The sequence below is a fragment of the Rhinolophus sinicus genome, chromosome 8 (genome assembly GCF_057876585.1).
Source record: "Rhinolophus sinicus isolate RSI-liver-muscle chromosome 8, RSI-T2T, whole genome shotgun sequence".
NCBI lineage: Eukaryota > Metazoa > Chordata > Mammalia > Chiroptera > Rhinolophidae > Rhinolophus > Rhinolophus sinicus.
The window spans coordinates 66,157,834-66,183,767 of NC_142508.1; the positions used below are offsets into that span (position 1 = coordinate 66,157,834).

Sequence of the window (25,934 nt, forward strand, 5' to 3'; positions counted from 1 at the left end):
CTTGCCCCCTCCTCCTCTCCTTCCCTTCTTCCCCTCTTCCGCCCTCCTTCCTCCTCCTCCTTTCGGACCCCGGCTATCCAGGCTGCTTGGGCCCGCGCTGGTCCGGACCCGCCGCTGTGCTGGCCTGGGGCCTCCTCAGACCCCACACATTTTCCTCTCACCCCTGTCCTGGCGGTTCGAGACCTTTTTGCCACCCCTGAACACCCGTCGGAGCTCCCACCCATCTCTTCTTGCCTAGAAGGGTTGTCTACACTCGCTCTCTCCCGGTCCTAGCTTCATGCATATGTGCACCTCCGGGACTCAGGACACTAGGCATCCAACAGCGAGACTCTGCCTAGTCCTGTGGCTTTGACCTCGCCGTCAGCTCCCGACCCCACTTCCTCTGTCTTTCTCTCCTGGAGACCCCTCATCCCTCCCAACCTTGGCCAGCCCAGCCTCCCCTGCCAGCATCTGTTGGCTGCCCCAGGCCTGGATTCTGCCATTCCACCCCATTTATCCTGGAGGACACCCACACACACCTCTCAGCCACAACACAACACAACACACACACACACACACACACACACACACACACACACACACACACCACCCTCTTGGGCCTCTGCAGTTCAGTGTGACCAAGACCCAGCCCATGACATTCTCCCTGTGCCTGCGCCTCTGCAAGGGGCCCTGCCATCCATCCTTCCACCCCAAGAGCCAGAGTCCCTTGGGGATTGCCCTTGTTTTCCCTCACCCTCACCATCAATCCATCAAGGCAGCACATCTTCACCTCCTACGCTTTCATCGAGGTCCACTTCTCACCACCATCATGGCCTCCACTAGATCCCAGACCACTCCTGTCTTCTCTCTGCCTTGTTCTGAGGAAGCAGCCAGAGGGATGCTTAAATCCTCAATCACGGTCACCTCCATCCACTCACCAATGGAACCTTGGGAGCTTTACGTCTTGCTTGGTATGGAGTCTTGGTGTAGGGACTAAAAACATAACCCTTTACTGCTCGGTACTCTCTGTCTCTCTCACTGATGTGCCTTCTCACAGTTTCTTGAACAAACCAGACTCCCTCCTGCCATGGGGCCTTTGCACATGCTGACCCTTCTGCCTGAAGTGCTCTTTTTCCAGTTTGTTATCTGATCAGTTCCTCTTTAGTCTTCTCTAATCATGATGCAGCATCACTTCCTCAGAGAAGACTTCACTGACCTCTCCAGCTAGGTAAGAGGCATTTATTCACTCATTTATTTATTCATTCAACAGCAGAGCTAGAAGCCCAAGATGCAGGGAAGGCGCAGGTTATTTGGGGGTGGGTGGACATGGATAAACACTAAATGTGTCCAGAGAATCCTGAATAAGATGATTGCTGGTCATAGATGTTTGGCAGGTTCAGAGGGCAGCCCGGCAGCCTGTGTGGGAAAAGGGACTGAGCTAGCGGCCAGCAGGAAGAGATAGATTGTGGACGCCCAGGCCCTGGTGTTTGGAATTTGCCCCACATTTCCTGAGGGGAGGCCAGATGAGGGTTAAAACGGAGGACCACCTGATTCTGACCTGTGCTATTTAAAATGTGGCTCAAAACTATACCACTCAGTAATAAAACAACCCAATTTTAAAAAGGGGCCAAAGATTTGAACACACAATTCAACAAAGATGTATAAACTTCCAATAAGCACATCAAAAGATTCTCAACATCAGTGGACCTGTAGAAATGCAAATTAAAGCCACAGTGAGATACTACACCTATTAAGATGGCTTAATAAAAAGGGACACTACTATTTAAGTGCTGGTGAGGATGTGTAGCAGCTGGAACTCACACACACTGTTGACCCAGGTCAATTGTTACTACTAGTTTGGAGCTGTTTCTTAAAAAGTTAAACAGAGGCCTACCATATGACCCAGCCATTTTACTCATAGGTATTTACCCGAGAGAAATGAAAGCATATGTCTATACAAAGGCTTGTACACCGATGTTCACAGTTGTTGTTTTTAATAGCTTAAAGTGGAAACCACCGGTGTTTCAACAGGGGAAAGGATACACTAGCTGTGGGACATCCATACAAGGGAATACTTCTCAGCAACAAAAAGGAATAAATCATTGATAAATGCAACAATATGGATGCATTTTGCAGATATTATGTTGAATGAAAGAAGTCAGACTCAAAAGGGTACACACTCTGATTTCATTTTTATGAAATTGTAGAACAGGTGAAACTAAGCTATGATGGCAAATCAGATCAGTGGTTACCTGGGATTGGGGCAGGAGGAAACTATCTGGGAAACGTTCTTTGTTTTGACTGGGGTGGTGGTTGCATGGGGACATACATTTGCCAGAACATATCAAACTGTGCACTTAACATGGGTGCATTTTATTTCATGAAATTTATATCTCAGTTTTCTGAAAGGGTACTGAGAAAAAGAAAATACAGTGACAGTCGAGAGTGGCTGAGAGGGCCCACGGAGAGGGCAAGTAGAATGGGGTAGGTGACCTTGATTGAGGGGACTGGATACCTGTGACACTATCCATTGCACCACCAGCTGTGAGCTCCCTGGGGACTGGCCCCAGCCCAGAACCTGTCACAAAGGATGGCACCTGGAAATGTGTGCCATGGAATGTAGGAGGGTGGCTCTATTCCCTTTACATTCCTTGTGTAAGGAATATTTTCCATTCTCGTCCAGTTACTTATTTTATTCTTTCAGTTAAAATTATTAATAAATACTGTCGTGCTTCATTTTATTGGTTGTTGTTCTATCTTTGGCCATTAGGCGGGCTCCTGTGTACCTAAAATGCCCCATCTTTTTATTTTTTCCCCATTTCCTTATTTTCTGACACTATTAAGATGCTTCAGGTACATTTTGTATTCTCCCCACCCCAGGATTAGAATGAGCCTTTTCTCCAAGAAGCTCGGCTACTTTTTATTGGAGAATGGTATTTAGAACCCAGAATCTTTCCGGGCCGTTTTAATTTGCATTTCTCTAGTTATGAGTGGATTGAGCACTTTTTTCCCCCCATGTGTGAGAGCCATTTGCATTTCCTTTTCTGAGAACTGACTTTTCACATACTTTGTATATTTTTGTATTAAATTGTTGGTTTTAAAAAATTGATAGATAAGAATGCATATGTTCAGAAAATTAGTCCTTTTTCTGAAATGTGAGTTATGAATATTTTTTCCTGCTTTGTCATTTGTCTTTTACTTTGCGTTTTTGCAATACAGGTTTTTTTTTGTTTGTTTGTTTGTTTTTTTTAGAACCTGCTGATTTTCTCCTTTAATCTTTAAATGCTATGAACAACAGTAGTGATTTTCCTAATGCTCACCGTCTTTAGAGTTGTGGGATGTGCCTTTCTTGGTCATGGGGTTGTCTTTTTGATAAACCTCTGGATTCATTTTAGTAGTATTTTTATTTGGGATTTTTGCCTTTATTTTCATAAATAGGATTGACCTGTAGTTTTTGTTTCATTTTATTATTTGTGTTATCCTTTATTTAAGTCTTTCTTGTTTCCAAACTAAGGCACTTAAAACCATTTCGGACACATTCCAAAACTATTGCTCTAGTTTTTTATCCATTTCTTATTAGCTCATAGTTTCAGTTTTAATTTCCTCTCTGATCCATGAATTTTTAAATAATGTAAAAGGGTATTTAAAGATTTTTAATTAGATAAATTTTTGGCTATACTTTTGTGGTTAATTTCTAATTTTATTATTTTTCTTCAGAGAATAGGTCTGTATATTCTGCTTTTTGGAATTCATTGAGATTTTCTTTGTGTCCTAATGCTCAATTTTTGTAAATGTTCCTTTTGTGTTTAAAAAGACTGAATATTCTCTCGTAGTTGGGTACAAAATTTATCTATATATCATATATTTTGTTAATTATGTAATTTAAACCCTCTGTATACTTATCTTTTTTTTTACTTGATGTCCTGAGTTATTAAAACAGGATGTTAAAGCTACTTATTAAGGTTTTAGATTTATTACTCTGTTCTTGCATTTCTAATAGTTCTTGAGGTTTTTTATTTTATTTTAAGCTATGGTGTTAGATTGAACAAATATATTTTGTTCAGTAGTGGTAGCAATTAAGAGCATACGCCCTGGGTTTAAATCAAGGTTATACCACTCTTTCTTTTTAATTTATTGGGGTGACAATTGTTAGTAAAATTACACAGATTTCAAGTGTACAATTCTGTATTACATCATCTACAAATCCCATTGTATGTTCACCACCTAGAGTCAGTTCTCCTTCCATCACCATATATTTGATCCCCCTTACCCTCATCACCCACCCCCCCACCCCCCTTACCCTCTGGTAACCACTAAACTATTGTCTGTGTCTATAAGTTTTTGTTTCTCATTTGTCTTGTTCTTTTGTTTTTGGTTTATATGCCACATATCAGTGAAATCATATGTTTCTCTGCTTTTTCTGTCTGACTTATTTCACTTAGCATTATACTCTCAGGGTCCATCCATGTTGTCAAAAATGTTTATACCACTCTTCTTGTTCTCAGTTTCTCCATCCACAAAATTGAGATAATAATAGTACCTAAGTCATATTCTTATTGTAAGGATTAAATAAGTTAATATATATAAGTATCTTAAAATAGTGCCTGGCATATTGTAAGGTTTTATTAATTCTTATTTCCTAGTGAATGCTTTTCGCTTTGAATTCTATTTCATTAATATTAATTTCACCATGCCTCCCTTTTTTTTTGTTAGCATTTACCTGGTATATCTTATTTATATTTTTATCATATAAGCATTTAATGCTATAAATATCTCTCTAAGTACTACTTTAGTTTCATCTCACAAATTTTGATATGTTGTGTTTTCATTTTTGTTCATTTCAAAATATTTTCTAATTTCTCTTGAGACTTTACTTTTGACCCACAGATTGTTTGGCAGAGTGTTCTTTAATTTCTAAACATTTGGAGATCTTCCAATTATTTTCTGTTATTAATTTCCAGCTTAATTCCATTATGGTCAGAGAACATACTTTGTATGATGTCAGTTCTTTTAAATGTATTGAGGTTTGTTTTATGATTCAGGATATGGTCCATCTTGGTGAATGCTCTATGCACTTGAAAAGAAAGTGTATTTATTTGTTGAGTTAAGTGTTCTATAAATGTCAGTTAGATTCAGTTGATTGATTGGTGGTGGTGTTTAGTTCTTTTATATCCTTGCTGAGTTTCTGTATACCTGTTCTGTTAATTACTGAGAGAGAAAAGTTGACGTCTTCAACAGCAATTGTGGATTTGTCTATTTTTTTCAGTTTGATCATTTATGCTTTATGCATTTTGAGGCTCTGTTGATTGTTATATCTTCATAGGGTTAATTGATCCTTTTATCATTATGTACTATCCCTGGTTATTATCTTTGCTTTATACTGTATTTATATTGTGATATTTATATAACCATTCCAGTTTTCTTTTGACCGGTGTTTGCATGGAATACCTTTTTCCAGCCTTTTGTTTTTAATCTATTTATAGCATTATATTTAAGGTGGGTTTCCCACAGATGACATACAGTTGGGTCTCTTTTTTTAAGTCTGTCTGACAATTGATGTATTTTAATTGGTGTGTTTAGATCATTTACATTTAATGTAATTATTTGTATATTTGGATTTAGGTCTACCATTTTTTTATTTGTTTTGTTTGTTCCTTCTGTTTTTGTTCTCATTTCTCCTTTCCTGCCTTCTTTTGGATTATTTGAACATTTTTTTTTAGTATCGCATTGTAAGTTATCTATTGAGTTTTTTACTCTCTTTGTACAATGTTTTCTAGAGAGATTTCCATATACATGTTTAACTTCTCACAGTCTACTTAGAATTAGTATTTTACCACTTCAAATGCAATGTAGAGACCTGACCACCATATAGGTTCTTTTATCCTCTACTCTTTATGCTGTAGTTGTCATATGTATTACATCTACATACGTTGGCAATTTCATCAGATGCTGTGATTTTTGCTTTTAAATATAAAACATTTTAAAGAACCTGAGGAGAAGAATATTCTATTCATCCAGATACAGTAGTTCCCTCTTATCCACGGTTTCATTTTCCACAGTTTCGGTTTCCTATGGTTAACTGTGGTCCAAAAATATTAAATGGAAAAGTCCGGAAATAAACAATTCATGAGTTTTAAATTGTGTGCTGTTCTGAGTAGTGTGATGAAATCTTCCACTGTCCTGCCTCATCTCATATAGATACAAAAAAGGGGGGAAGGGGAATGTTTTTTAACTTGTAATGAGAACTTTTAGGATTTATTCTCTTAGCAACTTTCAAATATGTCATATAGCGTATTAACTATAGTTGTCATGGTGTACATTACATCTCCAGTACTTATTTAATCTTATAACTGGAAGTTTTTACCTTTTGACCACCTTCATCCAGTTCCCAACTCCCCTCCCCCCGCCTCTGGTAACCACAAACCTGATCCTTTTTTATGAGTTTTTTTTCTTTTTAGATTCTACATATTAAGTAAGAGCATACAGTATTTGGCTTTTTTGTCTGACTTAACTTCACTTAGCATAACGTCCTCAAGGTCCATCCATGTTGCTGCAAAAGGCAGGGTTTCCTTCTTTTTTAATGGCTGAATATTCCATTGTGTATATATGCCACATTTTCTTTATCCATTCATCTGTCGGATAAACACTTGGGTTGTTTCCATGCCTTGGCTGTTGTGAATAACTCTGCAATGAACATAGGGGTGCAGCTAGCTCTTCAACTTAGTGTTTTAGTTTCCTCTGGATATATACCCGGAAGCAGAATTTCCGGGTCATATAGTAGTTCTATTTTTAATTTTTTCTGATATTTACTATTTCTGTTGCTCATCCATCATCCTTGGAATTTCATGTTTCCCTCTGATATCATTTCCCTCTGTATAAAGGACTTCCTCTGGCAGTTCTTTCAGAGCAGATCTGCTGGTGATGTGTTCTCTTAGTTTTCCACATTTTGAGAATATCTTTATTTTGCCTTCGTTGGTGAAGGGTATTTTCACTGGATATAGAATTCTGTTTTTGACAGTTATTCTTTCAACACATAAAAACTGTGCCGCTTCCTTCTGTGCTCCATGTTCTCTGATGAGAAATCCTCAATCATTCAAATTGTTCTTTCCCTATTAAGTAGTACATCGTTTTTCTCTGGCCACTTACAAGACTTTTTCCCCTTTATCTTTAGTTTTCAAAATTGGATTATGATATACCTGGGCATGGATTTTTTTTCTTTTGTTTGTTTGGAATATTCTGAACTTATATCTGTAAATTTATGTCTTTTGTCAGTTTGTGGAAGTTGTCAGCCATCATTTCTTCAGAATGTTTTTGTGCCATAGTCTTTCTCCTTCTGGGAATCCAGTGATACAAATAATTAAACCTTTTGGTATCATCTCTAAAGGCCCTGAGGCTCTGTTCATTTTTTTCAATCTTTTTATTCTCTTTTGTGGAGATTGGATAATTTCTATTAATCTATCTTCAAGTTCACGAATTCTTTCCTTTGGCATCTTCATTCTGCTATTAAGCATATCCAGTGAGTTTTCAAATTTTGGTTATTGTGAATATTCAGTTCTAACATTTCCATTTAATTTTTTTATATTTTCTATTTCTCCACTCAGACTTTCTATCTTTCCATTTATTGCATTTATTCTTAAAGCATGATTCTAATAATTTCTTTCAAGTCCATGTCTAATCATCCTAACATTTGCATCATTCTTGGTGAGGTCATAAGGGAGGGGCCCTCCTCCAACAGGATTTGTGTCCCTATGAGAAAAGACAACAGAGAGCTCATTCACACTATTTCATCATAAATGCACAAAGGAAAGGTCACATGAGGACACAGAAAGAGGCTGTCTGCAAGCTAGGAAGAGAGCCCTCACCAGAAACTGAATTTGCTGGCACCTCTCTTGGACTTCCAGCCTCCAGAACTGTGAGAAAATAAATTTCTGTTGTTTAAGCCATCCAGTCTTAACCTTAATTATATTCTTAGAGGCCCCATTTCCAAATATGGGAGGTTAGGGCTTCAGCATATGAATTTTGGGGCCGGGGACACACAAATATTCAGTCTGTAATAACTAGGAATAGAGGGTTTCTCTTGGATCTCATTCTGTCCACACCCAATACATAGTTCTGGATTTTATATTGCCTGTGAGTCTAGGCTAGAGGAAAAATAAAATGGGAAATTCACCATTGGTTCAATAGTACTTTAAATTCTGGTCTCCTTCTCCAAACTGCTTGCTGCTATTTACTTTTCAGAAATCCCAGAGAGCTGTTCCATACTCTCTGTCCAGGGTGTTTCATTGCATTAAGTCAGAGAGATAAGGTGGCATAGGTCTATTTCATCTTCTTAGAACTGGCTTTATGAAAGCATTTTATTTTTAACTATCTTGTGTCATTTTATTCTAGGTGTACCTCTTGGTGCTGTTGTCTCTTGATTCTCTTTTCCCTCATAAGATGTTGAGATTTTTTTCGAGTTCTTCATATGTAAGGTAATTATTGATTGTATCTTGGACATTTTGAACATTTTTTTATGAATTCTGTATTTGTTGAACTCCTACAGAGAATATTGTGTTTTTTTTTTGTTTGTTTGTTTGTTTTTTTGTTTTGTTTTTTTTTTGTTAAAGCAGGCAATCAACCTGGTTAGTTTCAGGCCACAATTTCCTACCCACCATTGGACTATAGTTCAATATCAGTTCAGTTTTCAAAAGCTTTGTAGTGCTAGTCTGGGATAAATCCCACTTGGTCATGATGTATAATCCTTTTAATATGCTACTAGATTTGGTTTTCTACTATTTTGTTGAGGATTTTTCCAGATATTGGTGTACAGTTTTTTTCTTGTGATGTCTTTATCTAGCTTTGGTATCAGGGTAATGCTGGCCACATAGAATGAGTTAGGAAGTATTCCTTTGTCTTCTATTTTTGAGTTTGAGAAGGATTGGTATTAATTCTTTAAATGTTTGGTGGAACTTACCATAAAGCCATGTGGTCCTGGACTTTCATTTGTTGGGAGGTTTTTGGTTACTAATTTGGTCTCTTTACTTGTTGTTCTGTTGAGATTTTCTATTTCCTCTTGAGTGAGTTTAGGTAATTTGTGTGTTCCTGGGAAGTTGTGCATTTCATCTAATTTGTTGGCAGATATTTGATGCTGTGATGATGTCTCAGGGTTGGGACAGGAGAGAATGGTAAAGACAAAAAGTAGTGGTAATGGTTGAACAGCACTGTGAATGTACTAGATATCACTAAATGGTAACTTTTATCTGTATTTTACCATAATAAATTGTTTTTAAGTTGATGTGCCTAAGGCTGAGGTGTAATTTTTTCATTTTCTTCACTTTGCTTTTTAAAATATCCATATGTAAGATTTGACAAAAGGAAGTCCCCTGAGAATTAAGAAAAAAATTTACTACAATATGTTTTTTAAAATTTTTTTAGCAAGTGTTTGTCACAGTGATCTTGGTGTCATTACCTGTAAAGAAAAGAAGTTGTCTTTTGTTTGTCTTCTCACTCAACCACCCTTTCCCTAAGAACGTGGGAGGTACTGTTTGTTTTCAAATATCCAGGCTTGCCTTTGATGTTTGGTTTTGTTCTCTTGTCAATAACATCTTTGTACTCTTTCTCTCACTCTGGAAACTTTTAGGATTTTTCAAATCTTTAGAATCTCATATTTCACCAAGAATGTGGATGTGAGGATCCTCTTCCAGTAAACCTGGCTCAACACTCGGTGGTCCCTCTCTATCTGAAGATTGCAGTTATTAGCCAAAGGAAATGTTTTCCTGTTTCTTGGGTTGTTCTTTCCCCTTTCTCTGTTCTCACCTCCTGGAATCCCTTGGAGACAGTTGTTTGACCTCCTGAGTCTATCCTCCCTGCCTCTTTTAATTTCTTCTATAAATCTCTCCTTGTCTTTTGGCTTTACTTTCTGGGAGATTTCCTGGGCTTTATTTTCCAGATGACTATTTGTCCATTCTATTGTTCAGGCTTTATGTTACATTTAAAAATCTGCCATAGTTGTTTCCCCATACCCCGAAGAACTGTTAGCTTATTGCCCTTTTTTACAGTCTCTTTTGTTTTAAGGATACAGTGTCTGTCTTTATTCTGAATGTATTAGGACTTTTCGGAATCTACATTTCGACCAGATCCATACATGATAATGCCCCCCTCCTGGGCCATTCGCTGCTACAGGCAGATACCTAGTGTAGTTTTGCTCTGAAGGGGCATCTTCCTGCAGTCTCTGCTGACCATATCCTGGTCCCAGGTTCCCTTCGCAGCATGACAGGTGGCTGTGTCCAGTCCTGTTCAGCCCCAGCCCATCCCTGCTTCATGCCTTCTCTGTCTTGGTGTGGAAAAACCCTGTGTGCTTCAGAGAGCTGCCCCCAGGTGTGAGCGGAGTGGCCACACAAAGGAGTTTAGCAAGGTCCACCATTTTCCTCTGGATTTTGAGCACAGTCATATTTAGCTTCTCTTTTTAGAAGAAATTTCCATACAATGTAATACACAGATCTTAAGTTTACAGTCAAATGTTTGACAAATGTATACATCTGTGTAACCAGTTTCCCCAGTGAAGATATAAAACTTCCTCGTGTCCCCAAAAGTCCCCTCATGCTCCTTTGTAATCAGTCCCCACCCTGCCCTTCCTAAGGCAACCACTGTTTCCGTTTCTCTTACTATATTTTCCTGTTCTTGAATTTTATAGACATGGAATCATATGGTATAGGCTTCTTTTGTGTCTGGTTTCTTTCCATTCAATACTAGTATGTGAGATTCATCATTACGAAGTTTTTACCTTTATCATCATTCATTATCATGTTGTATTAGTAGCTTATTTTTTATTGCTGAGTGTGAATGTAGCACAGTGTATCTCCTTAAAAAATTTGGGCTCTTTCTAGCTTTTTGGCTATACTAGGATGAACATTCTAGTATATCGTTTCTCTTGGCTAAATACCTGAGTCATACGGCAGGATAGTGTGCAGTTTTGAATTTTCTCTAGGCTGTAATAAACCCCTCTAGTTGTTCCCACTTTTAGTAGGGTTGCCTCACCCTGCTTGGCCTGCAGGGGGTGGTGTGGGGCTATAGAGCCTCGGGCTGGGGCCAGTGGCCGGGCACCAGTGGACGCTGCCCCACCGCCCATCTTCCCCACCCCGATCACAGGCAGCAGCCTCCTGTCAGCTGCGCTCCCTTCTCAGCAGCAGCCAAGTGTGTTGTCTCCTCCCAGTGGAAGACCCTGTCACTTCTTTGCCTTCAGGGATGCCCATGGCACTTAGGACTGAGGCGCAAGTCTTCACCATGGCGGCCAAGGCCCAGCTGACCCTCTCAGCCTGCACGTCATCCCTGGCTGGGCTCACCCCTCACACACAGACACAGACACACACACACACCCCTCCTCCTAGCTCTTCACGCATCCGTTTGGGACCTCGCCTTCCTCTCGTGAGGATGACTCTTCTCCTGCTAGGTTGGCTGGACCGGCCAGTGAGAATGAGGCCCTGACCGAGGCCTGCATGGCAGGGGCTCTAGGGCCCAGCTGAGACTGGCTCAGGGCTTATGCTCAGGCCTTCCCTGGAGAGAGATGCTGCAGGTCCTATGGGGCTGGCTGGCCATCTCTGCAGCAGCCGCTCCCTCGGTCCCTCCTGTACCATCCTGCTCGGCCTATACGCCAGCCTGACTCTGGTTCTCAGTTCTCGGAGGCCCATGCCCCAGGGAGATGACACCACCCCTGTTGCCCTCCTGCCGAGGGCACTTCAAATAAGGACCAATACTAACTTGCAAAATAAGAGTAAGGAAGGCCTGTTATTTTTCTCATAGTTACTACCTAGATGCTTTAAAAAAATGTAAAATAAAAATATCAATGTGAACAAGATGCATCCTTTTGTTTTCTGGTCTCCTTTTCCTCTGGCCCCTTTGGCTCATCAGTGTTGACAGCTGGTGTCACCCAGACTTCTGGTCCCTTAAACCCTCTATGCCCTGCAGCCTGTGACCACCTGGAGTGGCCCAACTCTGGCCTCACTCTCTGCACCCAAACTTTTCTTGAAGAACAAAATTATGTTTCTGTCAACTTTAAGCTTTAAAATCCATTTAAAGAGAAATTTATTTTCCAAGCAAAGGTGGTTATTAAAATGGAAAAAAAAAAAAAAACCTTTGAGAGAGAAGACAAGGGAGGCAGTGGAACTCTGTTTTGTTGTAAAATACCCGGCCATTTCTGACAACACGTGGCTCCTTCACGTCATTTCTTGCCTCCCTTCTTCTCCTTTGGCTTTGCTGCTGGTGGTTTTTCTTCCTTTGGCTTTGCTGCTGGTGGTTTTTCTTCCTTTTGCTTTGCTGCTGGTGGTTTTTCCTCTTCCTTTGGCTTTACAGTCTCTGCTTCCTTTATTATCTGCTTTTTTGCAGGAGGAATCAGCACATTCTTTTTGATCCTCTTGCCTCTGAAGTGTTTTCTTTGAAGACATATATCAATGAGAGCAAAAAGTCCAGCCATACTAATAAGGATCTGGAAAACAAAAGAACCTCGTTACTTTTGCTTTTCATTCCAAAGCTGGCATATTTCCGTCTTGGTTTCTAATTCTTTAGTAGAGTCTGTTAAACACATCCCCTTGTCCCCTCAAACTACCGGATCTGGGAGACTCTGAGTTTCCCTGTCCCCTCCATCCTGTCATCCCACCGCTTCTTTCTTTAAACCCGGCCTGGGTGGGGCCCTTTGCTTCATGATAAGTAGCTACGAGAAGGAAGCCATTAGCTTGGCTGGCTCCCTGGACATCATCTTTATATATATGGCTTCTCCACTGGAAATATTTATCAGCTTTAATTTTAAACTTTGCTTGCATCCCAGGATTCTGTTCAAAGAAGCCCTGTCCTTCAAACCGGAGGACAACACCCATTCTCCAAAAGAGGTGGTTTCTGAGCAAATAAACAGCCCAACACCAAAGACTCACCACAGCAATAAAGTAGTTCATTGGCATGGTTTGTCGACTTCTCACAGCGAAGACCACAGCCCCCACCAGGAACATAGTGGAGAACACATCATTGAGAAGGTCCTGAAAGCAGGGGAGAGATGAGAGTCAACCTGAAACAGAGCCGAGGCCCCCATCAACACCCGGCCTGGTATAGCTTCCTCCAAAGGGAATGCTTTTCACACTCCTGCCTGATTTAAAAAATAAATACATACTAGGCTAGGTGGACATACCTGTGGTCCCTCAGCTGGGCTCTTTGATTCAAGACCCAAAGCCTAGGATGCTTCACTGCCTTTTCTGGCTCCCTCTGTTACCATCTTGTCTGTGAAATCACACATTTAATGGCTAGTTATGCTGATTCCCCCCCTCCCTCCAATACTCATTTAAATAAATGTCCAAGTGTCCAAGTATCCTTTTCTTGAGTACCACCCCAATCATCTTTCTGCTCTCAGGACTAGCTCCCCTCTAGGCTGTGTTGCTGGCAGGAGGCTCTGTTGGACTCTGGCCCCTCACTGGGAGCCTGGCAGCTGCCTTTTCATCTTCTCCCCCCCCACCCCCGTCACCTGAATTCCTAGATACCCCCCCTTCCCTCTTTGCAAGGCTGCACCACCTCCTCCATCATCAAGCCTCTTTCCATACCCGGTGGCCTCAGTCTTGCCCTTGCCCCATACTTGTTTCCCTTTACCCTGCTGACAAGGTCCAGATGTTCCTAGATTGGGCCAAGGCACTGTCGCCTCCCTTGCTGCCCTCCCCTCAGCTACCACCCACTGTCACCCCCTGGCACAGCCACACTTCTCAGGGTTGGCCAAACCGCAGGCACAGCAGGCTGCTTCCTCCCCCGTCACTCCTGGGGGGACGCCAGCCCAGAGCTTGGGCTCCCCTTCTTCCGGCCAACCCTGCAGCGCTGGATGATGCCGACCCTTCCCCTCGTTTCTAGGATGCCATTCTCTGTGGATTGTCCTCCCCTGACCACTTTGTCTCAGGCCTTTTCCTTTTCAATGTTTTGAATTTTAATACATTTCAAATATGTATTAAACAGAAAATAAGAAAACATCCCATCCCCCTGCCCACCTCCACCAGCCGTGAATCACTGAGATGAGATACATGTTAACATCTGGCAACATTTGCTTAAGGTCTCTTAAAAAACAACAACAAAAAGAAGTAGAACTTTGTGGAGTGACTACAGTCTCCCCATTCCATCCGTCTTCCTGCCCCTGTCCTCGAGGCAACCAGGCATTGGAAGTTGATGGGTAGTTTTCCCAAGTGTGTATTAGTATTTTTCTCCTTCTTATGTACTCATAAACAATATATATTATTTTGTGTGTTATAAACATTTTAAATAAAAACTATTATATTTTCTAGTACTTGCTTTTTAGTAATTTTGTGTTTCAAACATTTTACATAAAAGCTATTATATCTTATAGTACTTTTTAAACTTAAAAGTTTTTGAGATTTATCCATTTTGAGAAATATAGATTGAATTCATTAATTTTAACTCATGTTCTACTGTATGAATAAACCAAACTAGAGGCATTATGTTGTTTGTACCTTTTAGAAAATTATCACAAACTCTGCCTGCCTCCTGGGCATATCTCCTTGGCTGGGTATCACCGAGTTTCTCTCTAAAGTGCCTGTGCCAGTTTCCATTCCTGCCAGCAATGTATAAGTGCTTCCATTTCACATGTCCTTGCCAACATCAAGTTAGAGGACCTGAACTTTTCGCCAACAATTCATGGCTCTTGCATCACAACAATGTACCAGCTCACATGGCACTGTCTGTGAGGGAGTTTGTAGCCAGTCAACAAATAACTATTGGAACACCCTCCCTACTCACCTGATCGGGCCCCCAATGACATCTTTCTTTACCCCAAGATAAAGGAAATATTGAAAGGAAGACATTTTGATGCCATTCAGGACATCAAGGGTAATACAACGACAGCTCTGATGGCCATTCCAGAAAAAGAGTTCCCAAATTGCTTTGAAGGGTGGACTAGGTGCTGGCGTTGGTGCATAGCTTCCCAAGGGGAGCACTTCGAAGGTGACCGTAGTGATATTCAGCAATGAGGTGTGTAGCACTTTTTCTAGGATGAGTTCATGAACTTAATTGCCTGACCTTGTATTAATAGAATTTTGATGACTAAGCCACCTTTACGTTCCTGGCACATACCCTGCTTGATTGTGATGTACTGTTGCTTGCTTATATGGTGCTGGATTCAGTTTGCTACTATTTTATTGAGGATTTTTATGGCTACATTCAAATAAAATAAGCCTATAGTTTTCTTTCCTTATAATGTCTGGTTTTAAGATCAAAACTCCACCAGATAGTACAGCATATTATAAAGCCTTTTTAAAAAAAGGGAAAAATAATGGACAGACTAATGGAACTGAATATAAAGTACAGAAATGAACTCTGTATATGGGATTTAGCATTTAACAAAAATGCCATTTCAAACCAGTGGGAAAAAGGTGTACTATTAAGTGATAGGGTGAAACAACTAGATAGCCATCAGAAGAAAGTTGGAGTCATGGTTCATGCCATATAACACAATGATGCCAAATGAATCAAAAGATTTAAATGTAAAAAACAAGTGCCAGTAGTCAGTAACCACAAGATGGCCACGGGGTTACGAAAATTAATTTGGGGAATGTAATCAATAATGTAAAGATTTTGTAGGGTATCCGATGGACACTTGTCTCGTTAGGGAGACCACCTCAGGGAAGATGTAGAAGCCTGACCACTGCACTGTACACCTGAAGCTGAAGCTGAACAATAATGAATGTCAACTACAAGTTTATATATATACATGTATATAGTTACAAGAAGCGGAGTACAGCATTAGGAATAGAGACAGTGGAAATGTAATGGCTGTGTGCGATGTCAGAGGGGTAGTGGATGGGGGCAGGGGGGTTGACACAGTTTGAGGGATATAAATGATAAATGTCTAACATTACTTTGTTATGTGCACCTGAAACTGAAAAAAAAGCAAAAACAAACAAACAGAAAAACAAGTGCCAGAAGAAAACATGGATGAATTATTTTATAACCTGTTTTTCTACTTCTTTTTGAGTTAATTTTTGTAAGCTATATTTTTTCTAGGAAATTAACTATTTAAACATTCCAATTGATTGGCATAAAAGTTTATATTTTTCCTGTGATCTTTAAAAGCTCTTCTTGATCTTTACACTAATATTTTCTTTTCTTTCTTTTTTTTAAAGATTTTATTGGGGAAGGGGAACAGATCTTTTATTGGGGAACAGTGTGTACTTCTGGGACTTTTCCCAAGTCAAGTTGTTGTCCTTTCAATCTTAGTTGTGGAGGGTGCAGCTCAGCTCCAGGTCCAGTTGCCGTTGTTAGTTGCACGGGGCACAGCCCACCATCCCTTGCAGGTTTTGAACCAGCAACCTTGTGATTGAGAGGACGTGCTCCAACCAACTGAGCCATCCAGGAGCTCAGCGGCAGCTCAGCTCAAGGTGCCGTGTTCAATCTTAGTTGCAGGGGGCAGAGCCCACCATCCCTTGCTGGAGTCGAGGAGTCGAACTGGCAACCTTGTGGTTGAGAGCCCACTGGCCCATGTGGGAATCGAAACGGCAGCCTTCGGTATTAGGAGCACGGCGCTCCAACCGCCTGAGTCACCGGGCTGGCCCCTACACTAATATTTTCTTTGTTTCATCTTTCTTAAAAAAGACCTCAAGTAAGGTCTAGCTACTTTATTAGTCTTTTCAAAGAACTATATATTTGGTTTCATTAGTCCTTACTGTGGATCTTTGTTTCCTATTTCATTAATTTTAGCTCTTTCCTTTGGCATCGTCTTCTTAATTCCATTGTTTTGTTTTGGTACCTTCTTGAGATAGACACTTGAACTGTTAATTTTCAGTCTTTTCTAATTATGCAGATTTGAATTGGAATGATTTAGCTGCATTCTACAGGTAGTATTTGTGTACAACTAAATCTCCACATATTTAGAGAAAACATTAAATTCTACCTCTTCCCCTGCAGTACATAGGGATTTAGTTAAAGTTTGCTGGTTGCTTTCTAATTATATTGCATTAAAGTTGGAGAATGTGGTCACAATGATGTGATGTCAGTTCCTTGTTACTTGTTTACATGTGTTTTGTGTGTGTGTGTGTGTGTGTGTGTGGTTTTCTTGATAATTTTAATGATTGTTCTAAGTGTGCTTGAAAAGAATATAGAGCCTGTTACTGTTGGGTGTAGGTTTCTGCATGTTCTGTGTATGTAAGTGGATTAAACTATGAATTACTGAGGGAGGAATGTTAAAATATTCCACTGTGGTTGTGCTTTTCCAATTCTTTCTTATAATTAAGAAAGAAAGCCCATTTTTATTTTTGGGCTATACTGTTAGGTGCAGAAAGTTCAGAATTGCTATATGTAGTGACCTTTATGTACCTTTTTAAACAACATAAAATTGTTTTAATCTGGTATTAAAGTTATGCCAGCTTTCTTTTAGTTAGTATTTTCCTTATTATTTTTTTCTATCTCTTACACATTTTCTCTACATGCCTTGTAATTTAGTATATTGCAGGATTAAAAACATCTATTCTCTGAGTTCTCTGTCTTTTAGATGAAGAATTAGTCCATTTATATTTGTCATCATTTCTGATATATTTGGATTTATGTCTACCATTTTATTTTTTGTATTTAACATAATACCACAAATATTCCTTTTTATTTTTCCCTTCTATAGAGTGAACTCTATTCTCTTTTCGCCTTTTCCCCTCAACAGGTTTGATGTTATACAAGATATGACAATTAAGTTTGCGAACTCATCCTAGAAAAAGTGCTACATACTTCATTGCTAAATATCACTAGGGTCACTTTCGAAGTGCTCCCCTTGGGAAGCTATGGACTGACGCCAGTGCCCAGTCCACTCTTCAATGTAATTCTGGAACTTTTTCTGGAATGGCCATCAGAGCTGTCATTGTATTACCCTTGATGTCCTGAATGGCATCAAAATGTCTTCCTTTCAATATTGTCTTTATCTTGGGGTAAAAAGAGAAGTCATTCGGGGCCAGATCAGGTGAGTAAGGCGGGTGTTCCAATACAGTTATTTGTTTACTGGCTAAAAACTCCCTCACAGACAGTGCCGTGTGAGCTGGTGCATTGTCGTGAGGCAAGAGCCATGAATTGTTGCCAAAAAGTTCAGGTTGTTTTTGTCTTTTTCAGGCAGCCTTTTTGGCACTTCCAAATGGTAAACTTGTTTAACTGTTTGTCCAGTTGGTACAAATTCATAATAAACAATCCCTCAGATATCAGAAAAGGTTAGAAACATCATTTTTGACTCTTGACTTGGACTGATGGAACTTTCTTGGTTGTGGAGAATGGCTGACTTCCATTGTGCACTTTGATCCTTGGTTTCAGGGTCATATTGGTACACCCGTGTTTCCTGACAGTGATAACACGGTCTCCCCAAAAGGTCTTGGCAAACTTCGACCCTCCTTTGCTTTTGTTCATCGGTGAGCTCCTTCGGGACCATGTTTGCACACACCTTTCTCATTCCAAGATTTTCAGTTAAGATTTTCCCAATTGTTTCTGTATCAGTGTTTACTTGGTCTGCTGTGCTTCTCACAGTCAGCTGACGATTTTGACGCACAATTCGATGAATTTTTGCAATTTTTTCATCAGTTCTGCTCGTTATTGGCTGCCCTGACCTCTCTTCATCAGTGATGCATTCTTTCTCCTCAGAAAAATATTTAAACCATTTGTACACTGCCGTTTTCTTCATGACATTATCTCCGTAAACTTGGACTAACATGTCCCAGATTTCATTTCCACTCTTGCCAAGTTTAACAAGAAATTTAATGTTTGTTTGTTGCTCTCATTCAAGTTCAGACATTCTTGTGATGGCACACAAAAACATGCAACAACAATAATGAACGCCACTCGGTAAGACACTGCCACACATCGACACAAACACAGCTGTGAAACACAGCTGTGAAATACCAAGGTTATGAAACTTTACTGAGCTGTTTGTACAGTGCTGCTAATGCAAGCATATGGTAGAAAGTTCGAGAACTTAATTGTCATACTTCGTATATCCTGGAATTTTATTCTTTAGCAGTATAATGTTTTACTATGTTAATGTTAATACCAAATGTCCCACAAAATCAAGGACCTTTAATTCTTATCATACCCAGCCACTGTGGTCTCACATGTTATTGAGTTGCTCTTACTTTAGTTCCACATTGTTTTAGTTGTTCTCTCCCCCAAATAAACTACTAATATATATTTTTAAAAACTGTTTAAGATTTATTTAGGTCAATCCACAAGCGTACTAGGTTCTTTGCTTACTGTGACTTTTTTTACATTGCAAATATTTCTTTTGGGTTTAATTTATTTCTTCCTGAAGTACACCTTTTAGTAGTTCTTTCAGTGAGGATTAGTGAAAATAAATTTTTTTAGTCTTTTTCTAAAAGTGTCTTTATTTTACTCTTTCCAGCTCAGCTCTTCAAAGAAATTATTCCATTATTTTCTGGGCACTGTCATTGCTGTTGAAAAATATGAAGTTAGTCTAATAGTGTGAGTGTTTTTTTTTTTTTTTAAGATAAATTATCTGTTCCTTGGTTTTTTAAGTTTTCCTTCGTCTCTGGTGATCAGCAGTGCCTCTGTGACATATCTAGGTATAGTTTTGTTTTTATTCATTCTTCTTTGTACCTCTTTGAGAATTCACATCTTTCATTAAATCTGATATTGATATTGCCACCTCAGCTCCTTTTTTGGTAATTTTTTGCATGCCGTATCCATTTTCACTTCCAACCTATTTGTATCTTTGGATCTAAAGTGAGTCTCTTGTGATTCTCATATAGTAGGATCATGGGTTTTTTAAAAAACCCATTATGATAATCTATGTCTTTTAATCCATGTACATTAAAAATAATGACTGATAAGGACTTATTTCTGTCATTTTGCTATTTCCTATATATCATCCCTGTTCCTCAGTTCCTCCATTACTGCCTTCTTTTGTGTTTTTTTGTAATGTACGGAGTTTACTCCCTTCTCATTTCCGTGTGTGTGTGTGTGTGTGTGTGTGTGTGTGTGTGTCTATCTTAGTGGTTACTTTGGGGTTACAATTAATATCTAAATTTGTAACAGTCTAGTTTGAATTGATACCAACTTAGCTTCAATAGTACACAAAATCTCTTTATTGTTATTGTCACAAATTATATCTTTATACATTGTGGCCCATTAACATAGATTTATAATTATTGTTTTATGCATTTGTCTTCTAAATCATATCAGAAAAGAAAGAAGAGTGACAAACCAAAACTGCAATAATACTGGTCTTTACACTTACTTATGTTGTTACCTTTACCGGTGGTCTTTACTTCTTTTATGACTTCAAGGTACTATCTAGCGTCCTCTCATTTTGGCCTGAAGGATTTAGCATTTCTTGTAGGACATGTCTACTAGCAACAAACTCCCTCAACTTTTGTTTATCTGGGAACACCTTAATTTCTCCTTAACTTTTGAATAGTAATTCTTGAAGGATAATTTCAATTTTGAAGGATATTGTATTCATCTCCTGGAGTTCCCGTAACAAAGTACCACCAACCGGATGGCTTAGAACAACATAAACTTTCTGTCTCACAGTTCTGGAGGCCAGAAGTCCAAAATAAAGGTGTTGGCAGGGCCGTGTTCCTTCTGAAGGTGCTAGTGAAGATCTGCTCCAGGCCTGTCTTCTAGCTTCAGGCGTTCCTTGGCTTGTCTCACCTTCCTGTCTTTGTCCTGTGTCTCTTCACATCATCTTCCCTCTGTATCCTCGGATGTCTGTCTCTGTCCAGGTTTCTGCTTTTTATAAATATTGGATTAGGGCTCACTCTAATGACCTTATTTTAACTTGATCGTCTGTAAAGACCTCATTTCCAAATAAAATGATATTCACAGTTACTGGGAGTTAGGAAATATATATATGGTTGTTTTTGGGGGGACACAATTCAACTCTTAACAGATAGCAAATTAGAAGAATAGAATTCTTAGTTGACAGTGTTTTTTTTCCTTTCAGGACTTTTAGTACATGTTCCACTGCCTCACGCCTCCATGATTTCTGATGAGAAATTGGCAGTTAATCTTATTAAGGGTCCTTTGTGCAAGATGAGTTGCTTCTCTCCTAGCCTTTCTCTTTGTCCTTGGACAGTTTGATTACAATGTACCTCAGTGTGGATTGCTTTGAGTTTATCCTACTCCTTACTTTTTGAATATGTAGAGTCACATCTTTTATCAAATTTGGAAAGGTTTTGGCCATTATTTCTTCAAATATTCTTTTTACCCCTTTCTCTCTCTTCTCCTTTTGGGACCCTGCATATGTCAGTATGCTTGATGGTATCCCACAGGTCTCTTATGCTCTGTTCATGCTTTATTTATTCTTTTTTTTCCCTTTTCCTCAGACTGGATAATCTCAATTGACCTATCTTAAAGTCCAGTGATTCATTCTTCTGCCTGTTCAAATCTGATGCTAAGCCATTGTAGTGAATTTTTCATTTCAGTTATATTACTTTTCAGCTCCAGTATTTTTATTTGGTTCCTTTTTATAATTTCTCTTTACTGATGGTTCCTTTAGTTCTTTGAGCATTTTCAGACAGTTGATTTAAAGTCTTTGTCTAGTATGTCTAATATCTGGGCATCCTCAGGGATGGTCTCTTATTAATTTTTGTGTGTGTACGTGCTTTACTTTGTTTCTTTGCATGCCTTGTGATTCTTTGAACATTGGGCATTTTGAATATTCTGATGTAGTTACTCTGGAAACCAGATTCTCATTCCTCTCCAGGTTGGTTGTTGCTGCTTGTTGTGAGTTGTAGTCAGTTGTATGTTTAGTGACCTTTTTTGAAACTATATTTTTGAAAGACTGTATTATTCTTTTTGTGTGGCCACCGAGTCTCTGTTTCATTACCTTAATGGTCAGGTAGTGATTTGACAGAGATTTCCTTAAATATCTGGAAACAAAGAAATAAACTTTACCAGTCTTTGCAGACTGGCTCTGTGTTGGGGTACTTCTTCAACACTTGTTCAGGTTGTTTGCAACTCCAGGTACTTTTTACTTGCTACTTGTGCAAAACCAAAAGGTCAGCCAGAGGTGAAAGCTTAGAGTCTTTCTGAGCATGTGTCCAGCCCTGGGCAAGTGTATGGCCTTCTAGATTCCCTAGTATATGTGGAAGCTTTTCAAAGCTGTTATTCCCCCATGTATCCCCTTACCCAACCTCTTTGTTTGCAATCTTCTGGTCTGTCTACTGCTTACCTCATTTGTTTTCCTTTGGCCTAGGTCGCTGTGGTTAGTTAGTATATTCGCCTTTAAATGCTTTGACATACACTACCCAGGAGGCTGCTTTAGCCCTGAGAATGTTCTGAGGCAGGTGAAACAAAGGATAGTCCATGGGCGAGTCCCTCAGGGAACCACCAGACAGGCCAAAACACACAACCATAATTCTTTGAGAATAAGGTCTGTATTGTTCCCTCTGCCACCGTCAAGGAATGTGGCCAGGAATGTATGCTATTGTCTTCACGGCCACTGAGAAGCTGGGGAATGAGGGATGGCAGGCATGTAAGTTAAAATGCTACAACATTCTCTTACCAAAATTCGACAGCTTATTTCTTCATTAAGCATTTCCCTTATTATAAGTTTTTAAAATTACATTCCAGAGTTCTGAAAAAGTTGATTCTGACAATTTTGATAGCCTAATCATTGCTTTTAATGGAGGGACAGAGTTTGGGAGCTCCTTACTCTGCCATTTTTAATGATGTCACTGATTAAATCTGGAGGGTTCTCAGTCATTCTCACTTTGGATATTTCCTCCATTTTCTTAGAGTTTCTTTTTCTGGAACTCCTATTAGGCTTACGATGGACTTTTCTCATTACATAGTCTCTGCCTCAACTTCTTTCTTTTTTTCTGTTCATCTCTCAGTGCTATGTTCTGGATAATTTCCCCACACCTTTCAGTTCACTAATTCTCCAGCTTTGTCGGATATGCTTTTGAACCCACCTATTGACATTTTTATTTCAATAATGACATGTTAATTCTAGGCATTATATTTTGTACTTTAAGAAAGAGCTGTCTATTCTGTCCTCATAATGTCTTATTCTTTTCCTAGGGCTCTGAGTTGTCTTGAATAGTACATTATTATTTTCAGACAGTTCTGCTATTATATTTTCAGGGTTCTAATCCTCCCATTTGTTATGTTTGCTGATTCTTTATTCTTAGTTATGAGGATTTATAATCAGGTGTTTTGTAGTTTTGAACTGTGAGTTCATTTTTTTTTTTTTTTAATTTTTAATTTTTTTTTTTTTAATTAGTTTCAGGTGCACAAGACAAAGCAAAACTTAGACGTTTATCATTTATATCCCTCACACTGTGTGAACCCCCCTCCCCCCATCCACTATCCCTCTGTACGTTCCCAAAACCTCTCACCTTCCCCTTATCCCCACCCCCCATGTGAGTTCATTTTTGATGTCTCCCCCCACCATGCCCCTCCTGTGAGAATCTTATGCTTTGTGATTCTGCATTTGTTTTTGTCAGAGCCATGGATTTCACCAGAATATCATTAAATTAGTATCAGTTTTTATGCTAATTCCTAGGTATTTCGTTTTCTAGGCTGCATGAAGATTTGTAGGCTGAACGTAGTAAAAATTCAAATCAAATCTATATAAAGTCTAGACTCAAGGTTTCTTTTTCTCAAGGTGGTCTTTTCTGTCTTTCTCACTCAGAGCTGAGGCAGAGGTGAACATGCTTTCTTGTTCCTCTGTGTAGGGGAAGGTATCTTCTCTGTCTTTTCCCTAAGGGTGTAGTCTTTGTAGGGTGCTGGCTTTATGTAGGGTTCTCAGTTCTAAATCCCCACTTTGCTTGGGACCAAGGCTTTATGTCCTGGGATGAAAATCCATACTCCAGGTTCCTGGGATAACACTTTGTGGGACATTTCCCACCCACACTGGAGCAGTTACTGCTTCTGTTTTCCATTTCTGGCACCTGTGTGTGTTTCCCTTTTTCATGCCAGCTCAGTCATTCAGTTAAAGCAATAGTGGTTACACTCCCCCTGGTAGTTTAGTTAAGTGCAGTGGGAGGATTTTCAGGATTCATTTGTTTCATCTTCTAAAAGTGTATTTTCTCAAGTTCCTTGGCTGGGAACTTGTTCTCTGCCTGTCCCTTTACTTTGTCCTCTCTGTAATCCCTTTCCCAAGAAGCTTATGTGGCCCTCTTCCCCTTTCTCCCTGACTGGGGGTCCTCACATACCCCATTGAGACCTGTGGATCCCTGAATGCTAGTAACCTTTAATAAGGAGGCAGGACAGAGTGTAATTAAAGACACATTCTACTGACAAAGGTGGGTTGGAATCCTTTTTCTGCCACTTACTAGCTGAGTTACCTGGGGGCAAGTTACTTGGCCATTCTGAGCCCACTTCATGTGTAAAGTGAGTGTACCAGTGAGCATAGGACTCTGGAGGCGTGCTGTGAATGTGCAGTGAACAAGGGGCCTTGGGTTAAGGAGGAGTTAGGTGGGCGTGCTCTGTGATTCCACAGGTGATGGGCAGGGCTTCAAGTCCATGAGTCCTCATGACATTGTCAAACACTTTACTTTTACTTCTCAGGAACAATCCCAAGAGAGAGTGTTGCTGTCCTCATGTTACAGATGAGGAAATAGGCTAGGAGTGGTTCGGTAACTTGCCCAGTCCCATTCTAACGCATGACGGCTTTGGGCTGAACATCTTTCTGGGCGGGACATCCTTTACAGTCACTGGACGTCCATGGCTACTTTAGAAGTGATTTTTTAAAACCCAGGTGTGAGCTGGCACATGGGCTGGGAGGAACAGCTAGCTGGTATACCTCCCCTCCCCCCAAGTAGAGCAAACACTCAGGAGAGCAAAGACCTGTTGGTTTGACCACCTGGTGGATAAGAGGCCTCTGCCCCCCAGCTGGGCTTCTTCCAAGCCTTTTCTACCTAACTTCAGCTGCCCCTGCTCTGGGCCCACCTGAAGGTGCTGAGCCCATACAGGGGCACGGATATGGGAGAGGAGATGTGTCTCTTTGTTGACACACATGAACGCACACCAGGTCACTGTCCCTTCACTCACAGAAATGGGCCATAGGATGAAGGGCATGTATCTCTGGACAGCGAAGGTGTGGATAATGAAGAAGAAGCCGAAGATGGACATCTCCATGGTGACGATGAGTGTCAGGATGGGGTGCGCGGCAGTCCCCATGAACAAGACCAGAGCAATTGCTAGGCAGCCCTGTGGAGAGACATTCACCTGAGCCATGGCAAAGGGCTCTCTCTGACTCCGGAGCCCCTCTGGGGCCCCCTGAAGCCCACTCCTCCCTCTCCCTGTCCTTGAGTCCCGGCCCAGGGATACCAGGCCAACTTACCAAGCTCAGGAGCTTGACCTCGGCGTGCCCCATAACCCAGAACTCTTTATTGCTGTCCTTTAATTCCCACCTGTAGCGGCGACATCCCTTCCTCGTGCCCACTTCATCCTTGGGCTGCACCGACTTGGGCTTTCGCGGCTTCACTTCCTCTTCGGATGCACTCGGAGTAGAGTGCTCTTCAGCGACTGGTGGCGCTGCTGGTTTTGCTGCTGGCTTCGGTTTGCCCTTTTTGCCTTTGTCTGCCATCTTTGCTCGGGGGTTCTCAGCTTTTCAGGGCCTGCCCAGTCTCTTCTGCTGTCCCCAGACAGGCCTGGTCTTTGAGACAGCGCGGTGCCAACCGACTTGTTTAGAGGCCACACACCCAACTGCCAAGGCCAGTGGAGCGAATGCCGGGTTCTCCCCGCGCAAGCGCGCGCGCACCCTTTCGCATCTCGTGCGTGTCACCCCTGCACAGGGTCGGCCCTGCTCGTCACCAGGACCCTGCTGCCCGCCGTGTCGGCTCATCTCCCAGTCGGGAGCCTCCACCCCACCTCCAGGCTCACCCCCGGGGCCCCACCTCCTCCCGGAGCTCCCCTTACGGTCTAGCGTGGCCTCACAGGTGGCCCAGGGCTCTAGCCCCTGCGTTCAGACTGGGTGGCGGGAACCAGAGCGGGGTCAAGGCCCTCGCCGT

At 40.7% G+C, this 25,934-nt stretch overlaps 1 protein-coding gene and 1 long non-coding RNA gene across 3 annotated transcripts; one reads left to right on the top strand and one right to left on the bottom strand.

Annotated features, from left to right (window-relative positions):
• Positions 1-101: 101 nt before the first annotated feature.
• LOC141567503 (uncharacterized) lies at positions 102-13,131 on the top strand. 2 transcript variants are annotated; one of them, XR_012490160.2, is made up of 3 exons: positions 102-1,207; positions 8,368-8,450; positions 12,779-13,131. It is a non-coding gene; the product is annotated as an uncharacterized LOC141567503 (long non-coding RNA). The 2 variants fall into 2 exon arrangements; XR_016022065.1 differs by lacking the exon at positions 8,368-8,450.
• On the bottom strand, positions 8,593-25,511 carry CMTM2 (CKLF like MARVEL transmembrane domain containing 2). Its single transcript, XM_019753706.3, has 4 exons — positions 25,265-25,511; positions 24,973-25,131; positions 12,882-12,983; positions 8,593-12,439 (listed from the first exon to the last, which is right to left on the bottom strand). Exons 1-4 carry the CDS (start codon positions 25,508-25,510, stop codon positions 12,176-12,178), a joined length of 771 nt encoding a protein of 256 aa, XP_019609265.2. The 5' UTR covers position 25,511; the 3' UTR covers positions 8,593-12,175.
• Between the last annotated feature and the right edge of the window lie 423 nt (positions 25,512-25,934).